Source organism: Chiroxiphia lanceolata, chromosome 5 (genome assembly GCF_009829145.1).
Source record: "Chiroxiphia lanceolata isolate bChiLan1 chromosome 5, bChiLan1.pri, whole genome shotgun sequence".
Lineage (NCBI taxonomy): Eukaryota > Metazoa > Chordata > Aves > Passeriformes > Pipridae > Chiroxiphia > Chiroxiphia lanceolata.
The window spans coordinates 71,818,970-71,837,199 of record NC_045641.1 but is presented as its reverse complement, the minus strand read 5'-3'; the positions used below and the strand labels follow the sequence as shown (position 1 = coordinate 71,837,199).

The following is an 18,230-nucleotide window of genomic DNA, read 5'->3' as shown; positions in this document are numbered from 1 at the left end:
CAGGTAGATTTTTGAGCTATAATGGAGGAGAGTTGTTTTGGTGTTGTCATTTGGTGACATTTGCATATGACAAAGAAATAAAATGTTCTGCTTAATGCAGAAGTTGTTGTTGCCATCACCTGAAATCCTCCTTACATTTACTGCTCTGCTGTAGCAGTCCTTCCTTTAACTCTGCTGATGCTTTTGAGAACGCACACAGGATCACTCTTGAGAAAAGACAATGCAGAAAGAATCGTGCCTTGCAGAATATATCTCCTAAGGAGTCTTTCTGCTGTGCCTTTTGCAACCGGACTTGTCTATCTTGTACTGGCCTTTTTAGCCACCAACGCGCTTGTAACAAACGTGGGTAGAGCCCTTTCCAAATCTTCATTCGCGAAGCCCAGCCATGATGTAGCAGTCCTTCCACTGTTGTGATGAAAGCATCCATGAGTCTTGGCATTCAATCTACTGCCAGTCACCTAAAGTTTTACTCTCTCTTGCACCAGATTTAGGGATTTAACTCTCTCTTTCAGAAACCTGAAGGGGGATAGTTTCTGCTTTGTTGAGCAGAAGTGTCTCCTGTTCTTACTTATCCCAAGAAAATTTTAGACTTTTGTTCAAAGCAAGTAACATACCCACACATTGATCATACATTGCCCATCTTTTCCTGTGACACACAGCCTGGGAACTTGCTAGCTCCCAGTCTGTTCTGAGGGTTAGACTCTTTGCTTTGGTTTATTTAATGTGTGCTTTTGTGAGATCACCTGTTTCATCCTGGAATCAATGTGTCTAACAAAGCGGAGCGCTTGTGGCTGTCGTAAAGGATTGGAAGATGGGTCATGTAAATCAGGGCCCTGTGAATTTGTGTAAGTTATTTATGTTATCCAGGTCTCAGTACTTCCATCAGCTGCTGTCCAGATATTTGCCACTGCACAGGAGTCACACTCAGCCCTGAGTGTGTCCTGGAGCAGGTGACCTCACTGCACCGAAGTGACTGCACAGAGCTCTACTCCATTTCCTTTCTGTGCAAGGGGATTAGCAGTGGATTGGTGAATTAGCAGTGAATTCGGCATTCGTGTGGTGCCTGTGTCTCATGTACCTCCCTCCCTTTGTCTCGTATTTTGTTGACTTGTTCTGAACTGTGTTTTCCCTTGTCCCTCTGCGTGTTCCCTCCTGTTGTGTGTGCCTTGTTTGGATCTCTGAAGATCGCAGTCGAAGTGCAAGTGCACCTACCTTAGGTACAGTAATCCTGCATGTCTTGCCTCTACCAGCCCTGGGCTGTGGCTGCTGCTAATGGCTGGTTATGGCCACACACTCCTCAAACACCAACTACACACAAGAGCTCTGCACCCAGACTTCTTCCCATCACTAAAAGGAGTTGTCGCGTAACATCTGCCCTCTGCTAAAAGTCAGCTGTGCCATTTCTCAGTGGCTGCTACTAATGAGAGAGATTGCGGGTTAATTTGCCATGACTTTGAGCCCAAAGTTACCCACAGACCCAGGGAGCAGCTGAGAATCGGTGGTGTTTAAATGCCAGAGGCACCTTGGTGCTCCCATCTGTCCTGGATCCACTGGAAGAGTTTAAAGAATGGGGAAGTAGGGAATGTGGGAATGGCCTGAAGCTGTGTCAGGGGAGGTTCAGGTTGGATATTAGGAAAAGGTTCTTCCCCCAGGGGGTGACTGGGCACTGAACAGGCTCCCCACAGCAGTGGGCACAGCACCAAGGCTGACAGAGCTCAAGGAGTGTTTGGACGACGCTCTCAGGCACATAGTGGGACTGTTGGGGCTGATCTTTGCAAGGCCAGGAGTTGAACTTAATGATCCTTGTGGGTCCCTTCCAACTCAGCATATTCTATCATTCTGTGATATTTCCCAGGAATTCGCTTAGGGGAATTCCAGGGGGAAGGGTGAGTAGTTCCTCTTCTAAGGTGTAGTTATATTTATTATATAATAAAAAGTGATAAATAATTGGGTCAGATGGTGAAGGAGCCATTCACAGAATGAATAAAAACCAGTCTTGTAATGTGAGCCTTCCCTGAGTGGTTCTGGGTGGTGAGCCCTGCAGGGCCCTGCCTTAGCCAGCAGAGCTGTGTTGGTTGGGGTGGTGGTGCAGCCACGCAGTGTCCCTCACTGACAAAGGGACCAAGTGATCTGAGCCCTCTCAGTTTCCCACGTGTGACCCCTTAAGTGTCAGCTGTTCCAAGATATAGTGTCAGTGCACCAGAGGGAGCCAGGAATGAGGAGCAAACATTGCAATACCCGCAAATCTCTGCTACTAATGTACCTGACCTTGTCCTGGTATTCTCTCTCTAGAATGCTGTTTAAATGTGTTTTTATCCTAAACTAGCACTTCATCTTACAGAAGTAAAGCAAAAACCACGAATGCCACAGCCTGATTCCATGTTAGTGCTGTCTCCCACTGGCAGGATCCTTGTGTTCCATAGTGGTCAAACTGAAGTGCTTGGAAAGAATCTTTTATTTGACCTTGTTGCTTCACTGCAAAGTTTGACATCTGAAGCATCGGTGGAAAATGGGACATGTTCAAATGTATTCTGGCTGAATCATCTAAACTTTGCCCAGCAGAAGGACCCACTGGCAGAGCCTAAATGTTTTTGCTGGTCGTGCTCTGCCTTGATTCATTGTTTGCTTCCCTTTTGGAAGTCTGAGAGTCCATTTCAAAAACCACTAATGGTCATTTAATGGTCATTTAATTACACAGCCATGTTAAAAGATGGTAGAAGTGATTACAGGTCTGACTGTCAGCCTGCTGCAGACTGCCTTGCCACGGCTGCTTCATCTGAACAAGCTCGTGCTGTCACTGTTTCCCAGCAAGTCACTGCCATAAACTCCTCGTGGTAGTTTTATTCAGCTGTCTGGCACTTGCTGGCACACCTCTGCTTGTGTAGCCTAGTAGATATTGCAGTTCTTTTAGTTTTCTTTTTAAATGCTCTTAAAATTGTTTTTTTCTCTGTTAGTTTAGCTTTTGTGACGACTTTCCCTTTGGGGACAGGAGCCCTCAGGTTTGTTGTTGTAGAAAGCAGCTACAGATCAAAGATTTAATGGTTTTATAGTGGGTGATAATGTGTGGGGTCTCTAATCAGAGGTGCTTTGTGCATCACTCAGAAGATCTGGTTCAGACAGAGCCTAAACTCCCTGATGTTCCTCTGCAGAGGAACAAAATATTCCACAGTTTGCAGAAGTGAGGGGGAAAAGGGCCTTTCCCCCAGAGCAGGAGTTTTATTGCTGGAATTTCTTTGCCATAGGAATGAAATACTGCAGGTTATTGGGAAAGATGTCTGCAGGGAAATTATTTGGTTTTCTGTGCTGTGGAGAATCCTGGTTTGGTTCCCTGCCATGGCACTGAATTGTTTCTGGGCATCCATGTGCCTTGGCTCTGTCTGTGAAAGGAAAGCACTCCCTGAGGAAGAGGAAACTTGGGATTTAATTGACTGATTGATTAAGGAGGTGTTTTTTGCCCACCTGGTGCAGAGCATTGCCTTGGAACGTTACCAACCAGGCCCACGAAGGAGGATACATGTTGTTTCTCCTAAATCTTCCCATCCCTCTTTGCCCCATTTTCTTAATATGGTGGCTCTCAATAATTTTAGCAGGAGTCATTCCCAGGTTCAGGAGTGTGTCTGTACAGTCCCGAACAAGTGGGTCTTGACAGAGATGTTGTTTTCTAACAGCTGAGACGGAGAAGGGATCTGCAGATCACTTGGATCTGGCTGGCTTGCCCCCCCGCCCAAAGGAAGCAGATGGTCTACAGATGACACCACCTTCTCCAGATTCCAGGAAAAAGGCCAGGGGGATCAAAAAGTTATTTGGAAAGTAAGTAAAAGATGAGAGATGACCATTCTCCAGAGCTGGGGTTTGCTGGGAACACATCTTCCCTTCAACATGTGGCTCCATAATTTACTGTCCCAAGAACAGGATTTTAGAGAAGTAACAGCAGGTCGAGGGCAGGTGGAAGAAGAGCTACAAGCCCTGTAGGAGATCTTGCCTACATTGATTGCAGTTACCTTGTCCTTAGCCAAATGTGAACATGCTTATCTCCTTTAAACCAGGCTTAGGAGAAGTCAGTCTACCACCTTCAACCCTGACGACATGTCCGAGACTGAGTTCAAACGAGGAGGGACGAGAGCGACAGCGGGGCCACGGCTGGGCTGGTCTCGAGACCTGGGGCAGTCCCACAAGTAAGACAAGTGGTGCCAAGTGTGCTGGGGCTTGACTTCCCAGCTCAAAGGAGAAGCTCAGTGCCAAACATTCCCTCTCCTGGCTCTCCTTTGAGAGGTGATCTTTGTGGGGTTTGAGGTTGGGTGGGTGGTGGGGTTGTTCTGCTGAGCTGCAGGAGCACAGCTTCTTTGTTCTGATTATATTTTCCATTTTACACAGAGGAAGGAGCATTTGCTACACACAAGTTGATCAGCCTCTTTGCCTTTAATTGTTACAGAATTGTCTATTTTCATTGAAGCAGGACATGAGCCCTCACGTGGCAGTGACAGATACTCCTCCAGTACCTTTCCTGCTGCACTTCCAGGGATTAAAGGCTAAAGTGAAGCATTATGGCCTCTCTTTGGGGTTTTAGCCATGCTAGGCAGCAGAGGTGGTTGGTTTTGGTAATATTTATTGTGATAGTGGCAGCAGATCAGCAGCAATTAGCACTTCATGGTGCTGATGATTCTGAAGGAAACACATATTCTTCCTCACAAGCCCGCCACGATGCATGTTCCCCCCCAGATATTGTCCTAGCTCCCACAAAATATGAATTAGACTTAGATTTTGGCTTTCTTGGAGATTTGAGGCACAGGATTTATTAGTCTTTTTTTTGGTGAATCTTCCACAGTGAGCTGGACATGCCGTTCGCAAAGTGGACAAAAGAGCAGGTTTGCAACTGGCTCCAGGACCAAGGGCTTGGCTCCTACATAAATAATGGCAGGCAGTGGATACTGTCTGGGCAAACACTCCTGCAGGCTTCTCAGCAGGATCTGGAAAAGGTGAGAAATACTAGAAGCAATCCTTTCAGTTAAAGGTACAAAAAAATTGCTGTTTCTCTGCATGTAAATCAGGTGCACCTAGTAAAAAATGTAAACAAGGTGAGTTTTCAAAATAACTGTCATACGCAGTGATGCCAACTCCATTTCTTTCTGGTTGAAGTTTTGTAGAAATTTAATGCTCTAGAATGAAGGTAATAATTACAAATATGTTATTTAACTTCATGAAGCGTGGATGTATCAATTGACTATGCCACCTTCTAAAAACAGGTATGTGAGAGTGCCTCATTATCATATGGATTTGTAGCCCTGATTCATGGTACAGTTGTTTTATGCCTGTGTAAGAAGGGTGTAAAAAGTTTATGGTTTGTTCTGATTGAATTTCTGCCCATTTTATACAAAGAGAATGAGGATTTGTTACACAGAGGTTGATCAGTTGATGTCTCTAATTGTTACAGAATTCTTTTTCTTTTTTTCTAAAATGAGGAACACAAAAAAAAGGTCAATTCATGTTATGCTTCTAATCCACAGTATTCACTACAGTTTGAATTTCCACCTCTTAAAAAATCACTCTCCTCACGAAATAGTAAGCCTGTTTACTCAGTTAGGTAGTTACACTACAACTGGAATAAGAAAAGTGTGATGTGAACATAATGAGTTGTAATAGTGTTATCAGAGGTAACATTAACCAGCAAGCACTAGTGAAAGTGTGTATGGGATTAAAGAGATCCTGGAATGTCTGCACTTGCAGCTAAACTGGGAAAGGTGTTATGCCTTTGGAAGCATTAATGAATTTCAGTAGTGCCTGGGATCTTCATGTGCTCTTAACTAAATAATTCCTTTAACCTTACCTGCCTAAATGGGAAGGTATTTTTCTGAATGCTAACATGGGTTATATTGTGGGATTTTTTTTAACCTGTTATCAGAATACTGTGGCTGACATTTTCATGCAATTTGGAATCCATCACTTCTTGAAATTAATTTATGATTAATTAACCCACCACACCACCAGGCCTTTCCCTAGTGCTGAACATGTGCTAAAATGATGCTGATATTCATCAAATAAAAAACACACCTGCCAGGTCAACAGCAAGTGCTGTGTACAGTGTGACTCTCTGGAACCCTTTGGAATTCAGCGGAAGGAGAAATAATACAGTATTGTCTCTAGATTTGCTGCTTTCCTTCCTCTCACAGGAGCTTGGGATAAAGCACCCATTGCATCGGAAGAAGCTCCAGCTTGCTCTGCAGGCACTGGGATCTGAAGAGGAAAACAACCATGGCAAACTGGATTACCACTGGGTTACCAGTAAGATTTTATTCCGTGCTGAAGCAATGTCTTTAGATGGGGGTTCCTAATTTGGGGCTCAGAAGGTGGGAAACACCAACTGGTGCAGGTAACTTGGCTCCCACACTGACAGCAGTGTTTGTCTCTGCCTCAGGGTGGCTTGATGACATTGGCCTCCCCCAGTACAAGACCCAATTTGATGAAGGGAAGATGGACGGCCGAATGCTCCATTACATGAGTGTGGTGAGTAAATGGCTTCTTTTTTTTCCCGACATCCTTTCCATGTTCTTAGTTTGTCCCCACTGAAGACCAGGTGAATGGTTCATTAATCAGGACTTCCAACTTTCTGGGTGGTGGCTGGGAGGAGGCTGAGGGAGGTCAGAGAGTATGCCCTATTTGTCCATGTGCTTCATTGCAGTGTTTAAAGGGCCCCTTCAAACTGTAGTGGGAGTCCTGTGTTAAGCTAATACTAATAGCTGTAACCTATAGAAAACAGTTACTACTACTCACCTGCAAGTATCTCCTGTATTCTTTCCAACTTTAGAGATCCTGTCTTCACACAATCTTCAGGTGGAAGAGCAAACTTTCTAAGCAAGAACTCAGATTTATGCATGAGAAATGGGCAGGGTTTGCACACAAAAGTGTGCAGATGCTGTGGTTACTGTTCATATTGTTATTAATTAATAGAAGTAGGTGGAATTTTTTTTCTTCAGTGAGCAAGCATTCTATCTGCTTACTTATTCATGTGGATGCTTAGGTGAAGAAAACCCAAGCAATTTCCTTTGAAGAAAATTGCAGTTCGAAGAGCCCACTTGTTTGAAAACAGGCTACACTTAATAGCTTTTGCATTTCAAAGTGAGATTCCTCCCCACTCAGACCATTTCAGTCAAATGTTAAATACTCACTGCTTTAATGATGGGATTTAGTGATTATTTCCTTTAGTTTTTTGAGTTCAGACATTAATATAAAAGTAGGAGGCAAATTGTTTCTTCTGCTTAATTCTTGGAAATGTGATGCCCACAGGCTCCATTGAGCTTGATCTTGTGTTGGAAGACTTTACTACCAGTGTTAAGTGGGTGAGGATTGACTGCAGATAGGATACAGCATGGGCTGTATAACGTAATGGAATTAGTATTATTCAAGAGTCTTTTTTGTATTGAAAAAGGAGAAAAAGTAATAGATGGACAGAGGAAGGAGATGTAGCAGGAGCTTTGTTTTTTAAATGGATATTCTTCCTATCACTGCTCTTTAATTGTGGATATTTTTAGACAGAGTTTAACCATCAAACTATGACAACAGATTCACTGTAAACAACCACCTAAATATGCAAATTATGAAACTAATACTTGTTAAGATCTTGTAAAGTTACCCTGCCTCAAAATTAATAACAGTAACTGGAAAGCTGTCCTGGCTCTAATGCAGTCCCTGAGCATGTGTCATCTCACCCTGTCCCCTCCTTGTTGCTCCAGGTTTCCTGTACTAAGCCCCGTGCCCCGTGTGAAGAGCATCACCCAGGAGGTCATACGGTGCAACACGTGGAGCTTTTGTTTTGGGACAGATGGTTTGCTGCTAATCACCTGTCTCACATATTAAAATTTTACCTCTGATGTGTCATATGTGCCCTTTTCAGCCAGTCTCCTCCAGTCAGATGCTGGTTCCATGAATAAGCACATTTATGTTTATTAACTCCTCCTTCCTCTTTGACAGGATGACCTGCTGTCCTTGAAGGTTGTCAGTGTCCTCCACCACCTCAGCATCAAAAGAGCCATCCAGGTGTTGAGAATAAACAACTTTGAGCCCAACTGCCTGCGCAGGAGGCCATCGGATGAGGTACTGCTTTACCCTGAAACTGTGGAGGGAAATCCTTTAGGATTTTATCCCTAATGTTTCTGATTGTTCCTGCGCTGCTTTCTCCTCCTTCCTATTTCATTTTGTTTCATTTTCAGTTCCCTTTTTCTCATGTTGCCTTTTCAGCCTCATGCTCTGACATCACTTTCTTTCCTCCACCTGCCCTGACCCCAGACTCGTGTCCCCCTTGCCAAGTCTCCTGCTTCTCTTCCAAGCCAACAGCTGGGCTGTTTTGGCCCAGTGTCTGATGTGCTGTCTGGAACATAAATCATCTTGAATTCAGTGCACTGCTGCCATGAGTCTTGTGTAACTTTGGCAAATTGATGGCAGTGTCAAAATTTTCTGTGTAGGAGGAGCTTGGCCCTGTTACCAGATGGGAGACTGCTACCAGTTTGTTTTGGAAGCAGCAAAGGCTGGATAGGGCAATGGATGATGAAACAACCCAGACTTTGTATTTAGGTTCACAATGTGTATCTGCCAGAACAGCACAGCAGCTCGTGGAACCAGTCACTGAAGCTTAAAACATCCCCATCCCCACCTTGGAATTGCTGCAAGGTGACAATCTAAAAAGATTTTTTTTTTTTTCTGGAAGTGCAAAGTGGGATTGCATTCCTGAAGAGAATGTTTCAGTAGAGATTTGGGCTGGGATAGCTGAGTTGGGATGTCTCCTAACCTGCCCATTCCTCCTGTTCACAGAGCAATGTCACCCCTTCCGAGGTCACCCAGTGGACCAACCACCGTGTGATGGAGTGGTTGCGCTCCGTGGATCTGGCAGAGTATGCACCCAACCTGCGGGGCAGTGGTGTGCACGGAGGACTCATGGTAAGCTTTTGGGATGGCTTGTTCCTTGTTATTTAAAAATGAAAAAGTGGTTAAGAATCACCAAAAGTTCTGACACTGCGTTCACTGCACACGTCTCGTCTTCTTGTTGTACTTCATAAGTAGCAACATTTATTCCTCTATGGTTTAAAGGATGTGAATGTCTGTGGCACAATTAGTGTGATTTGGTAATTTGTATTCCCCTCACAATTTAATTCTGGTATGGCATTCTCCACCTCCTGTCCTCTGATCCTGCACACTGGTGGTAAACAGCCACTGTCTGCCTTCCCAAACCTGGATATGGTTTTCTTTTAGGAGGGAAGCTTGTTACTTCTGTAAAATTTGAGATTTCAGTGTTTTTAATTGCTCTGGCATCAGATACTCCAGACAAGAGATTTATAATTACAGAAGTTTGTTATGGTGATTAAGAGTTAATACCCTGCTCCAAAATTTTGTCTATTTTCCATGATTCCTCTGGCTACCTTGTCCAGAGTTCAAGAGGATGGCGGGCAAACATTCTGTGGCAGCTTCACACATTACTTCAGTTAAGGGTGAATTTATCTGTTCCTTTCTGCTAGTTTGTTTCTATTTGTGAAGGAAAGCCTGGAGGTAGCATTTTGGGAATCCTTTCTCTAGTTAACTCTCTTTTCTCTCTCTTTCGTTGTACACTTTCTCTAAAATACAAAAACTCCCAAAGTAGGGAATGACCAAGCTGATGTCCTTGAGACTTCATCAGATAGTTGCTGTCTTCAGCTCAATTCTGTGGTTTGATTCATAGGTTTTGGAGCCTCGTTTCAATGTAGAAACCATGGCACAGCTGCTGAACATCCCCCCAAACAAGACGCTGCTGAGGCGGCACTTGGCGACTCATTTCAACCTCCTCATCGGGCAGGAGGCCCAGCAGCAGAAACGAGAGGCCATGGAGTCCCCAGACTATGTCCTCTTGACAGCAACTGCCAAAGTAAAGGTTGGTCACTTGTTCTGAGCCATGTGTGAGGTTCCAGGATCTCCAGTGTGCTGGTTTTGGAGGGCACTTCAGTAAGGTCTGAGAAAAGGGGCTAGTTCCTAAGGAAAGAAGGATGAGAGAAGGACCTGGCAGATTTGGGTTTGACACTTGTGTCTGCCATGAACACACTACACCTCAGCATCTCCTGTGCACAGATAAGAGGTAGCACTCGTGTTGTCCTTCTGTCTGTCCTGTAAGGTGTTTGGAGGGAGATTGTCTCCTACTGTTTATAGGCTCATGGTCTAATGTAGTGGAATTTTGACCTCATTTTAGATCCTTTAAATAGTGTTTTCTTAACAGTGGTACAATAAGAGAACACACATTGTCCTTTCTGCCATGAATTTCTGCTGTTTGGAAGATCTGTTTAGGAGACAAGTGGGGTTTTGGCCCTTCATCATTAAAACATCAGTGCAAGAGTAGGAGATCTGTTAATTATTAGCTGATTCTCTAACTTCGTGTCAAATTTCTCTTCACTTTTAAGCCAAAGAAACTTACCTTCAGCAATTTTGGGAGCCTGAGAAAGAAGAAGCAAGATGATGGGGAAGAGTATGTGTGTCCCATGGAGCTGGGGCGGGCATCTGGGAGTGGATCAAAGAAGGGCTTTAAGCCTGGCTTGGATATCCGAGTATATGACGATGATGATTTGGACAGGCTGGAGCAGGTAAGCCAGTTCTGGCAGTCTGGAGTCCCTGCCGTGGCAGGACAAGGGGGAATGGCTTCAAACTGAAAGAGAGGAGGTTTAGATTGGATATTAGGGAGAAATTCTTTATTGTGAGGGTGGAAAGGCCATGGCACAGGTTGCCCAGAGAAGCTGCCCCATTCCTGGAATTGTTCAAGGCCAGGCTGGATGGGGCTCTGAGCAACCTGGGATAGTGGAAGGTGTCCCTGCCTGTGGCAGGGAGTTGGAACTGGAGGGTCTTTAAGGTCCCTTCCAATGCAAACCATTCTATGACTATGACACAACTAATTTATTATTGATTCATTGTTCATTCTCTGGTTTTTATAGATGGAAGATTCAGAAGGGACGGTGAGGCAAATAGGAGCGTTTTCTGAAGGCATCAACAACTTGACAGTAAGGCTTAAAAGTGGTGACTGGGGGTCTGTGGAGTAAGATCTGTTTCTCTAAGATAGATATAAACCCCTTGGCAGACATAAATAGGGTCAACCTTCACTGTTCCCTCGTTTCCTTTCCAGCACATGTTGAAAGAAGATGAAATGTTTAAAGACTTTGCGACCCGCTCTCCCAGCACCAGTGTAACAGATGAGGACTCCAATGTTTGATGGTAACCACCAGGCACCGGCAAAGGCTCACTTTCCTGTGTGCAGGGGCATCATCATTTGATGTGATGGGCAGCAGATAATGTACATTACAGTTGCTCTTGCTTCTCTTTGTTCAAAAGAACATTGTGGGGTGGAGAATTTTAAAGAGAAAAGGAGATTTTAAAAAAAAAAAAAGGTGCCTACTCTAAAGTTGCCATAAAAGCCACCCAGACACTGGTGAATGGTAATCATTTTAACTCTATTTAATGTACAAATTGGTGATATGTTTCAGAGTGTTGCATTTAAATTTATGTGGTATGATAGTGCTCTTTTTTGCTTATTCATGGTCTCAGATAATCCTTTATACTGTTTGAAAGTAACAGAAGGTGTTAGGTAAAAGTATTGAGTCTGTAGATATCGTGCATCAGCTTTCTCTAGGCTCTCAGCTGAAAAATAGAAGTTACTGCTCCTTTTCAAGTGCTTTTGTTTGGCACAGATACCAGTTCTGCCCTTCCTACATATGTATCCAGTGTAGGATTTTAGTCATCTGTGCCCTGCGTAAGCTGCCTAGTAGCTCTTGACTGTTGCTCTTATTTTTATACTGTTTTATAAAAAAAAAAAAAAAAAGAAAAAAGAAGTATATGAAGTACATATAAAAGCAAAAATTTAAATTTTGTTGTGAGATAGAGTGATGGAAAATTGAAGGTGTGTGGGGAAAGGGGAGAAGGTTGTAAAAAAACTATGCCAGTTTGCAGACCAGCTGGTTACTGGAAAAAGCAGGCTGACCTTTGGAACTGTTTGCTTTCGTTGCTTTTTACTAAGTGCGCAGTTTAATGATCTTCCATTTGGGATGAAACAATTCTAAAGCACGTTTTTTCTAGCAGTGACCTGTATGAAAACTGCACATTTTAAAATGTCTTCTCTCTTGGTCCCAGCAGCAGTAGTTAGAACATTCAACAAGGTTGTTAACACTTCTGTGACTTAAAAAAATCCATTGAAGTTGAAAGTACTCCCTGCATATGGAAGGGATGTTTCTGTGCTATAACTAACGTGAAGATGGTGTAGTTGCAAAAAACCAAAATAATAAAGTTATATAGAGAAATGTATAGGAAATATATTATTTCATATTATTAAACCTAAGGTGGGACTTTTCCTCCAAAATTCAAATATCAAACATGTTCCTCATCATTAAAGCACAGCTCCTCTGCTTTTGAGAATAATCAGGTTTTAAAGTTCCGAACTAGCCAGTGGAAATCTCATGTATCGTGAGCAAACAAAAAGAAAACCCAAGTAACTTTTTATTACAGTGGTTGTTTGTATGGTGTTGAACGTTGCATGTATTGTGGCACAATGGCATGAAGCTGCTTTGCTTTGTAAAGGCAAAAAAAAAAAAGTCCAGCTGGAAATGTTCCTTGCAGTGGTGTGTTGCTTTTCCAAGCGTTTGTCACTCGTTTTGTTGCTCTCCGTGCTGGAAGTGAGACTGTTCCTGGTGTGGAGCAAGGGATTTTAGGTTTGTGCTGACTGAGGATGTTCATAAAACAAAGCTGGGAAAGGAAGGGGGGCTTTCTGGGGCTTCCAGGGAACTCCCATCAGATGCTGAGGTAGATCAGAGACATATTCTGGCATTATATTCTTGTGACCTGATGACCTGGATCTTCGAAGGATGTGCAGGGGAGGTGATTGTTGATGTTCCAGGATGAAAAATTTTTATTATTGATGTATCAAGATGAAAAATCTGGTGTGGACAGGTTGCATTGTACATAATGTACACTACCACTTTCGGTAACTGGAGCCAGGCAAACAATCCATGAAGTCTCCATAAAATACTTTTTGCTGCTTACTCTTTATCTACAAACAGATCACAACTGATGCTTTAGTCAACATTCCTGACTGATTCCTGTGCACGAATAATTTGCTGTTATTTCTTCCTCTGCAGTCTTGGGGGTGTTTGAGCTGTTTTATTTGGGCAGAAATACCACACTGTGTAACATGCAGATGGTTGGGATGTGGATTCAGGCCTCACTTCCTGTGAATGCTCTGCAAAATTGTTATAATTTACACGGAAGTTGAGCATAAAACCCTGTGGAAGCACTGGGAGAATGTGGTGCAGGCTTCCAGGCAAAATTCCTCCAAATTACTGGCTGGTGAACAGGACTGGATATCCATAGGGGGGAAAAAAGGGGACCTAGTGACACAATACTGTGTGTGGAACTAGGCACAAATATACTCTCCAATGTCTCTTCAGTCCAGTGTTATCAGTGACTGCAGGGATGGTTTATTTAAGTCCAGTGTAAGCAGAATTCTGCTCCAAACAACCCTTTCCTGCACTTGCCAGCTGTCAGCCAGGTCATCCCCTTGGAGCTGCCTATCATCTGAACCTGGGTTGTTTTATGGGGTGGGAATATGAGAGCAAGTGATAAAGTCAGGAAGTTTTCGTGTGTGCGCCCTTGATACTGTCAGGGTGTTTTCATTTGTGTTTGAAAAGGGCAACATAACTGCTGTGTATTGCCATGTGAAATCCAATAAAATCTGTGGAAAATGCCAAGTGTTTCTGAAAGCTGGTTCCCTTTTTCCCCTTTAAATTTTCCTAGGAAGCTTGTTTTGTTCTATTTAAAAACTGACAGAGGGAAAAGGGGCAAAATCACACATTTTTTGTTGACTCATTAGTTTGTCAGTAATGCCTGTAGAAGAGCTCAGCTAACAGCTAAGAAATCAACTATCCCAAAATGTTTTAGTTACTTCTGGGATCCAGATTTGAACCATCTTAGGTTGTTTGGTATGGTGTGATGAGAAGGGGCTTCACCATTGCTCAGTGTCCTCTGGTCCTTCTTGCTGTAAAAAAAGTGTCTCTGTGGTTCCAGGTGTTGTTCCCCTCAGCAGTTGGGAGCTCTGGCTGCTTTGCTAACAGGAGCTGAGCTTCTCCAAACTCCATTTTGTTGCTGTGGTGCAGGTATAAATGATGGTCAGTTGCTTTGCTCAGTGGAGCCTGGATAATGGGCTGGAAAATGCAGAACCCTCGTCTCATGACCATCACTGCCGTGGTTTTGTTCATCAGTTCAGTGTTTCAGTGGGAACACTGAGTATAAACACTTTGAAACTTAGAGTATAATATGCTTCTATCTGTTTGTTTGCAGGGTAGAGGGAAAGACAGATATTTTTCAGTTAAGAGCCTATGGAGATTAAACCTAGCTTTTTTCTGTTTGCTTAAAGTACATATTACACTTAGGAATGGAGAACTAATCCAGAAAAACTCTTCTGATTCCCATCCACAAGGTATTGTTGCATCCTGGCTTTAGGAGAGAAGTTGCACTTGCCCTACCTGAATGCTTTTTATACCTTGCACTGCTTTGTTGTTATGACTGTTCAGTGCAGATTTTATGCTTCACCTCAGCACTTTGGGGTTTTCATTTGCAGCAAGAGCTTTTTATTTGTAGCTGTATTTGATAGTTGTGCATTGACTGACTGAACTTCCTTGAGATAATCCAGTTACAGGCAGCAACAGCAGGAGTTTCTCAGTTGGGCCAAAAGTCCAGCTGAGTCTGTGTACATTGCCATGGGACTACAGACAGGAGCAGCAGGTAATCCTGGGATACAGGCAACATCCCATCAAAAATGGATCACATCATTTCAAGTACCCTGTAGCAGTCTTCAGGGTTGGATGCATCCCCTTCTCTGGGTGCTTAAAAGAAAAAGGTTGTTTCATCTCAAGGAAACACCCAGTACTGCTAATAAAATGGCTTCTCTGTAATAGTCCTAGAAAGGAGATCAAAGGAGATAAGATCAGACTGGAGGGAGATAACATCAGCCGGAATGGTGCCAGAATTAACAATAAGGAAAACAAGCACAGGTGAATTCAGTAGGTGTGAAAGTTACTGGGCCTGTTGGGCTGGTTGGTGCTCAGGCAGCTGTGGAGAAACACACCCAGGAGAAAGCCTGTTTGCCCCGTGGGCTCACAGAGCTCAGCTCTGCCGCTGCCACCACTGTCACCTGGAAAGCAGCAGGTACCCATGTGCATGATAAACAGGTCTGGCTGAGCCCAGCACCTGCAGAACCTTTGCTGGAAAAGGAAGGGACTTCCACAAGGCTGTCTGCATGTGGAAACGACCTCCTCTGGCACAGAAAATGGACCAGAAGGTCTCCCAGGAGGACAGCCAGGAGGACAAGGCTGAAACTCTGCTCATCTGCAAAGTCTTCAGCTCCACGCTTCTCAGAGGCTGAAGGACTATCTTGGTTTTGTGGATCCTCAGAGCAAATTCCAGCCAGCCACAAACACGCTGAGCGAGATCTTTTTGGTCAACTTCATCAGCTTCTGCGTGGAGAAGGGAGCAGAGGAGCTCATTGTGACCAGCAAAATGACCAGGCAGCAGTCCTGCCTCTTCGGGGTGGACTGGATCTAGACTCTGTTTGGAGCTGACAAGCAGATCAAGCTTCAGATCGCCGTGCACGCTCTACAGCTGGCAGAGCTTTTCTGTGCGGAAGGCGGCCCTGCGGAGGAGGAGGAGGAGGACTGCTGCTGGGAAGCCGCGCTGGCAGACGACTGCTTCCAAAACGTGAGCCGGTTCGGGAAGTTGGCAGAGTTCTGCCGCCTGGTGGGGCAGGACTGCCTGGGCTTTTTCGGCGTGTTCAGCGTGCCAGGGAAGCCCAAGGACATCCGAGGAGTCCTGCTGGACAGTATTGCCAGGGAGGAGCAGAAATGCCGCCTGTCGGGCAGAAACGCGCTGCGGCAATTTGTGACCAGCACTGACAGAACCCTGCCCACGAAGGACATGCTGGAAAACTGCCTGGGCACAAACAGCGGGCTGAGGGAGGTGGGCAAACGTGTACATAAACTTTGTGTAAACAGCAGAGGCAGCACAGGCTCTGTGAGGCTCAGCTCTGCCTCTCTCTTTTCTCCTCACACGCCATTCCCCCCACCTTCTTCTTCCCCACCTTCCCCCTGACCCGTCGCATTCCCTGAGCTCCTGCAGGAGCCAGGCTGAGTCAGTCTCTCCAGATTTTAAAGCAACAGGACAGGCCTGCCAGAAAAAAAAAAAAAGTGTTTATAGAAGGCATGTCGTTTTTCCAGAACATTTTGTTCACCAGACATCGAGTCTTGGCTGGAGCTGGTGAAAGGTTTATCAGCCAGATCCTTAGGGAGGTCCTGGTAGATTTGACTCACGGCCTTTGTTTGCTGTGTGGCAAATTTTTTTCTGTACTAGGAGGGTGAGTCTGTACTAAAGAAAATGTTCTGGTGCTGGCCAAAGTGTAGCACTGAGTGTGAAGGACGATACCAGGGCTCAAAAACGCTGGCTAGCAGGAGGCAGCTGGTTCCCAACTAAAAGGAAAAGCCCCTTCCAGCACTAGAAATTGGCTCTATGAGAAACCTGTTAATCACCTGTCCCCGTATTGGTGCCAAGCTCTGGAGGGCCTTAGAGCTGTGAGCAAAAAGCAGGGCTGGGCCCAGCTGCAAAGTGTTTTCTCACTGAGTAGCTATGGCAGGGCAAGGTGTGGCAAAAGGCAGGGGCAGGTGTTAAGGAAAACTTGGACAAAAACAAAAACCAGGCCTGAGGTGGATGGGAGTTTTTACTTTTCAGAGGCAGCTCCTGACCACTCAAGCAGAGATCAAAATCTGGAGGAGGCAAGAGTATTTCACTTGGAATTTGTTTTCAGAGGCTTAGGAGCTGATTGTGTTTATGGATTTGATTTATTCCATTTCCCTCAGCTTTTAGTGGACTAAGTGAGGCTCTTGGATCGTACAGTTATAATTACTTTCTTTCAGCCCCTTGATAACCAGTGAAGAAGGACCTGATCCATTTCCAAACTGGTAAATTCACTTTGTTTACAGCTGTCTGAATAGTGTGGTCAGTGCAAAACTCCTCTGCCTGTAGTTTCCTTATAATTTCAGTCACTTTATTTAACAGAAGGAATTTTGAAAGCTCATTCATCTTTTACTATTTCCTATTTGAATTTTAAGATGGGGGTAGCTGCAAGGACTAAGAAACACAGACTGTTACTTGCACTGCCATTAAAAAAGAGCCTAAAGAGGCTGAGGCATCAGTGCCATAAGTGTTTGCAGCAGGGGAACTGAAATAAGACCAGAGAACTGTGGAATTTTTGGTGAGTCACAAACAGAGTTGGGGATGGAGAATGGAGTCCTTTCAGTCCTGGAATAATTTGCTGAGATACAATGGTGTCATTGTATTTTGTGTGTGTGGCTGGGTTTGGTGGGATGGAGGGGACAGTTCTAGTGTGTTACACAGACAACCTGCTATGGGGATATGTGCAGGGAGAACCTCCAGGATTCAGCAGGATTGGTCTGTTGGTCTTTTTTCCTGTTTAAACTAACAGAACAATCAGTACTGGAGCAGGACTCATTGTTGTGTTAAAAAAAAACTGCAGAAAAGCTTTCTTTCATGTTAAATTAGTGTGAGTTCAGCTGTTCAGCTCTGTAGGAACACTGGATCTGTGAAAACTGCTTGGGCTTTTGGATGTTTTGCATGCCTTTGAAGCACTGGAGAGGGAAGGGGAAAATCAAAATGCCTGTGTAGAGTTTGAACCATGGGAGTTACACATTTGGGCAGCTGCTGATTTATGTCCTCCAAAGGGACTCTGGTACCTCAGAGATGTCCCTGAGGTTTGGTGTTTTATTTTGGGAGCTGGGGTGGCTGTGCCATACTCAGCTGGTCCAGAGCCCTGGCCAATTCCCAGGCCCAGGTGCCTGAGCTTAAACCCACAAGGCAAACAGGCAAAGAATGGTGAAGATGCACCACAGAGCATTTAACCCTGTAAATCTGACCATTCAGCCAAGCTGTAGCCTCAGCTCAGGTGACTCATAGCCATGCCCTGGCTCCTGCAACTGCACATGCTGATAGACCAGGTAAGGTGCAGCCCCCAGCCAATGAAAGCCCATGGGAATTTCTGTAATAAATAATATCAGGAAAAGCCTAGTGAAGGGGTTGGGTTGCTTGGTTACTTCCACTGCTGCAAGGACTTTTGTTTCTATGGTTGGCTCAGCTTAACAGCCTTAACTGCAAGAGATGATCGGGGTAGAAGTTAATCA

At 44.5% G+C, this 18,230-nt stretch overlaps 2 protein-coding genes across 21 annotated transcripts in view; both read left to right on the top strand.

Moving 5' to 3' along the window:
* Nucleotides 1-13,736, top strand: part of PPFIBP1 (PPFIA binding protein 1) — a 96,500-nt gene extending 82,764 nt beyond the window's left edge. For 14 of the 20 annotated variants that reach the window (XM_032689671.1, XM_032689676.1, XM_032689670.1 and 11 more), the window contains 12 exons: nt 1,185-1,217; nt 3,669-3,810; nt 4,047-4,175; nt 4,826-4,976; nt 6,168-6,279; nt 6,413-6,501; nt 7,966-8,088; nt 8,803-8,928; nt 9,704-9,892; nt 10,413-10,592; nt 10,938-11,003; nt 11,126-13,736. In XM_032689671.1, the coding sequence (XP_032545562.1) occupies nt 1,185-1,217; nt 3,669-3,810; nt 4,047-4,175; nt 4,826-4,976; nt 6,168-6,279; nt 6,413-6,501; nt 7,966-8,088; nt 8,803-8,928; nt 9,704-9,892; nt 10,413-10,592; nt 10,938-11,003; nt 11,126-11,212 (1,427 nt within the window). In that variant the 3' untranslated portion in view covers nt 11,213-13,736. Of the gene's footprint in view, nt 1-1,184; nt 1,218-3,668; nt 3,811-4,046; nt 4,176-4,825; nt 4,977-6,167; nt 6,280-6,412; nt 6,502-7,965; nt 8,089-8,456; nt 8,575-8,802; nt 8,929-9,703; nt 9,893-10,412; nt 10,593-10,937; nt 11,004-11,125 lie in introns of those variants that run through there. The other 6 variants (XM_032689672.1, XM_032689678.1, XM_032689669.1 and 3 more) reach the window with 2 other exon arrangements.
* A 1,130-nt stretch (nt 13,737-14,866) lies between these two features.
* Nucleotides 14,867-16,030, top strand: REP15 (RAB15 effector protein). The gene is given in 3 exon segments (XM_032689681.1): nt 14,867-15,383; nt 15,386-16,005; nt 16,007-16,030. Coding segments are annotated over 3 exon segments (744 nt in total). The 5' UTR covers nt 14,867-15,283.
* The last annotated feature ends 2,200 nt before the right edge of the window (nt 16,031-18,230 follow it).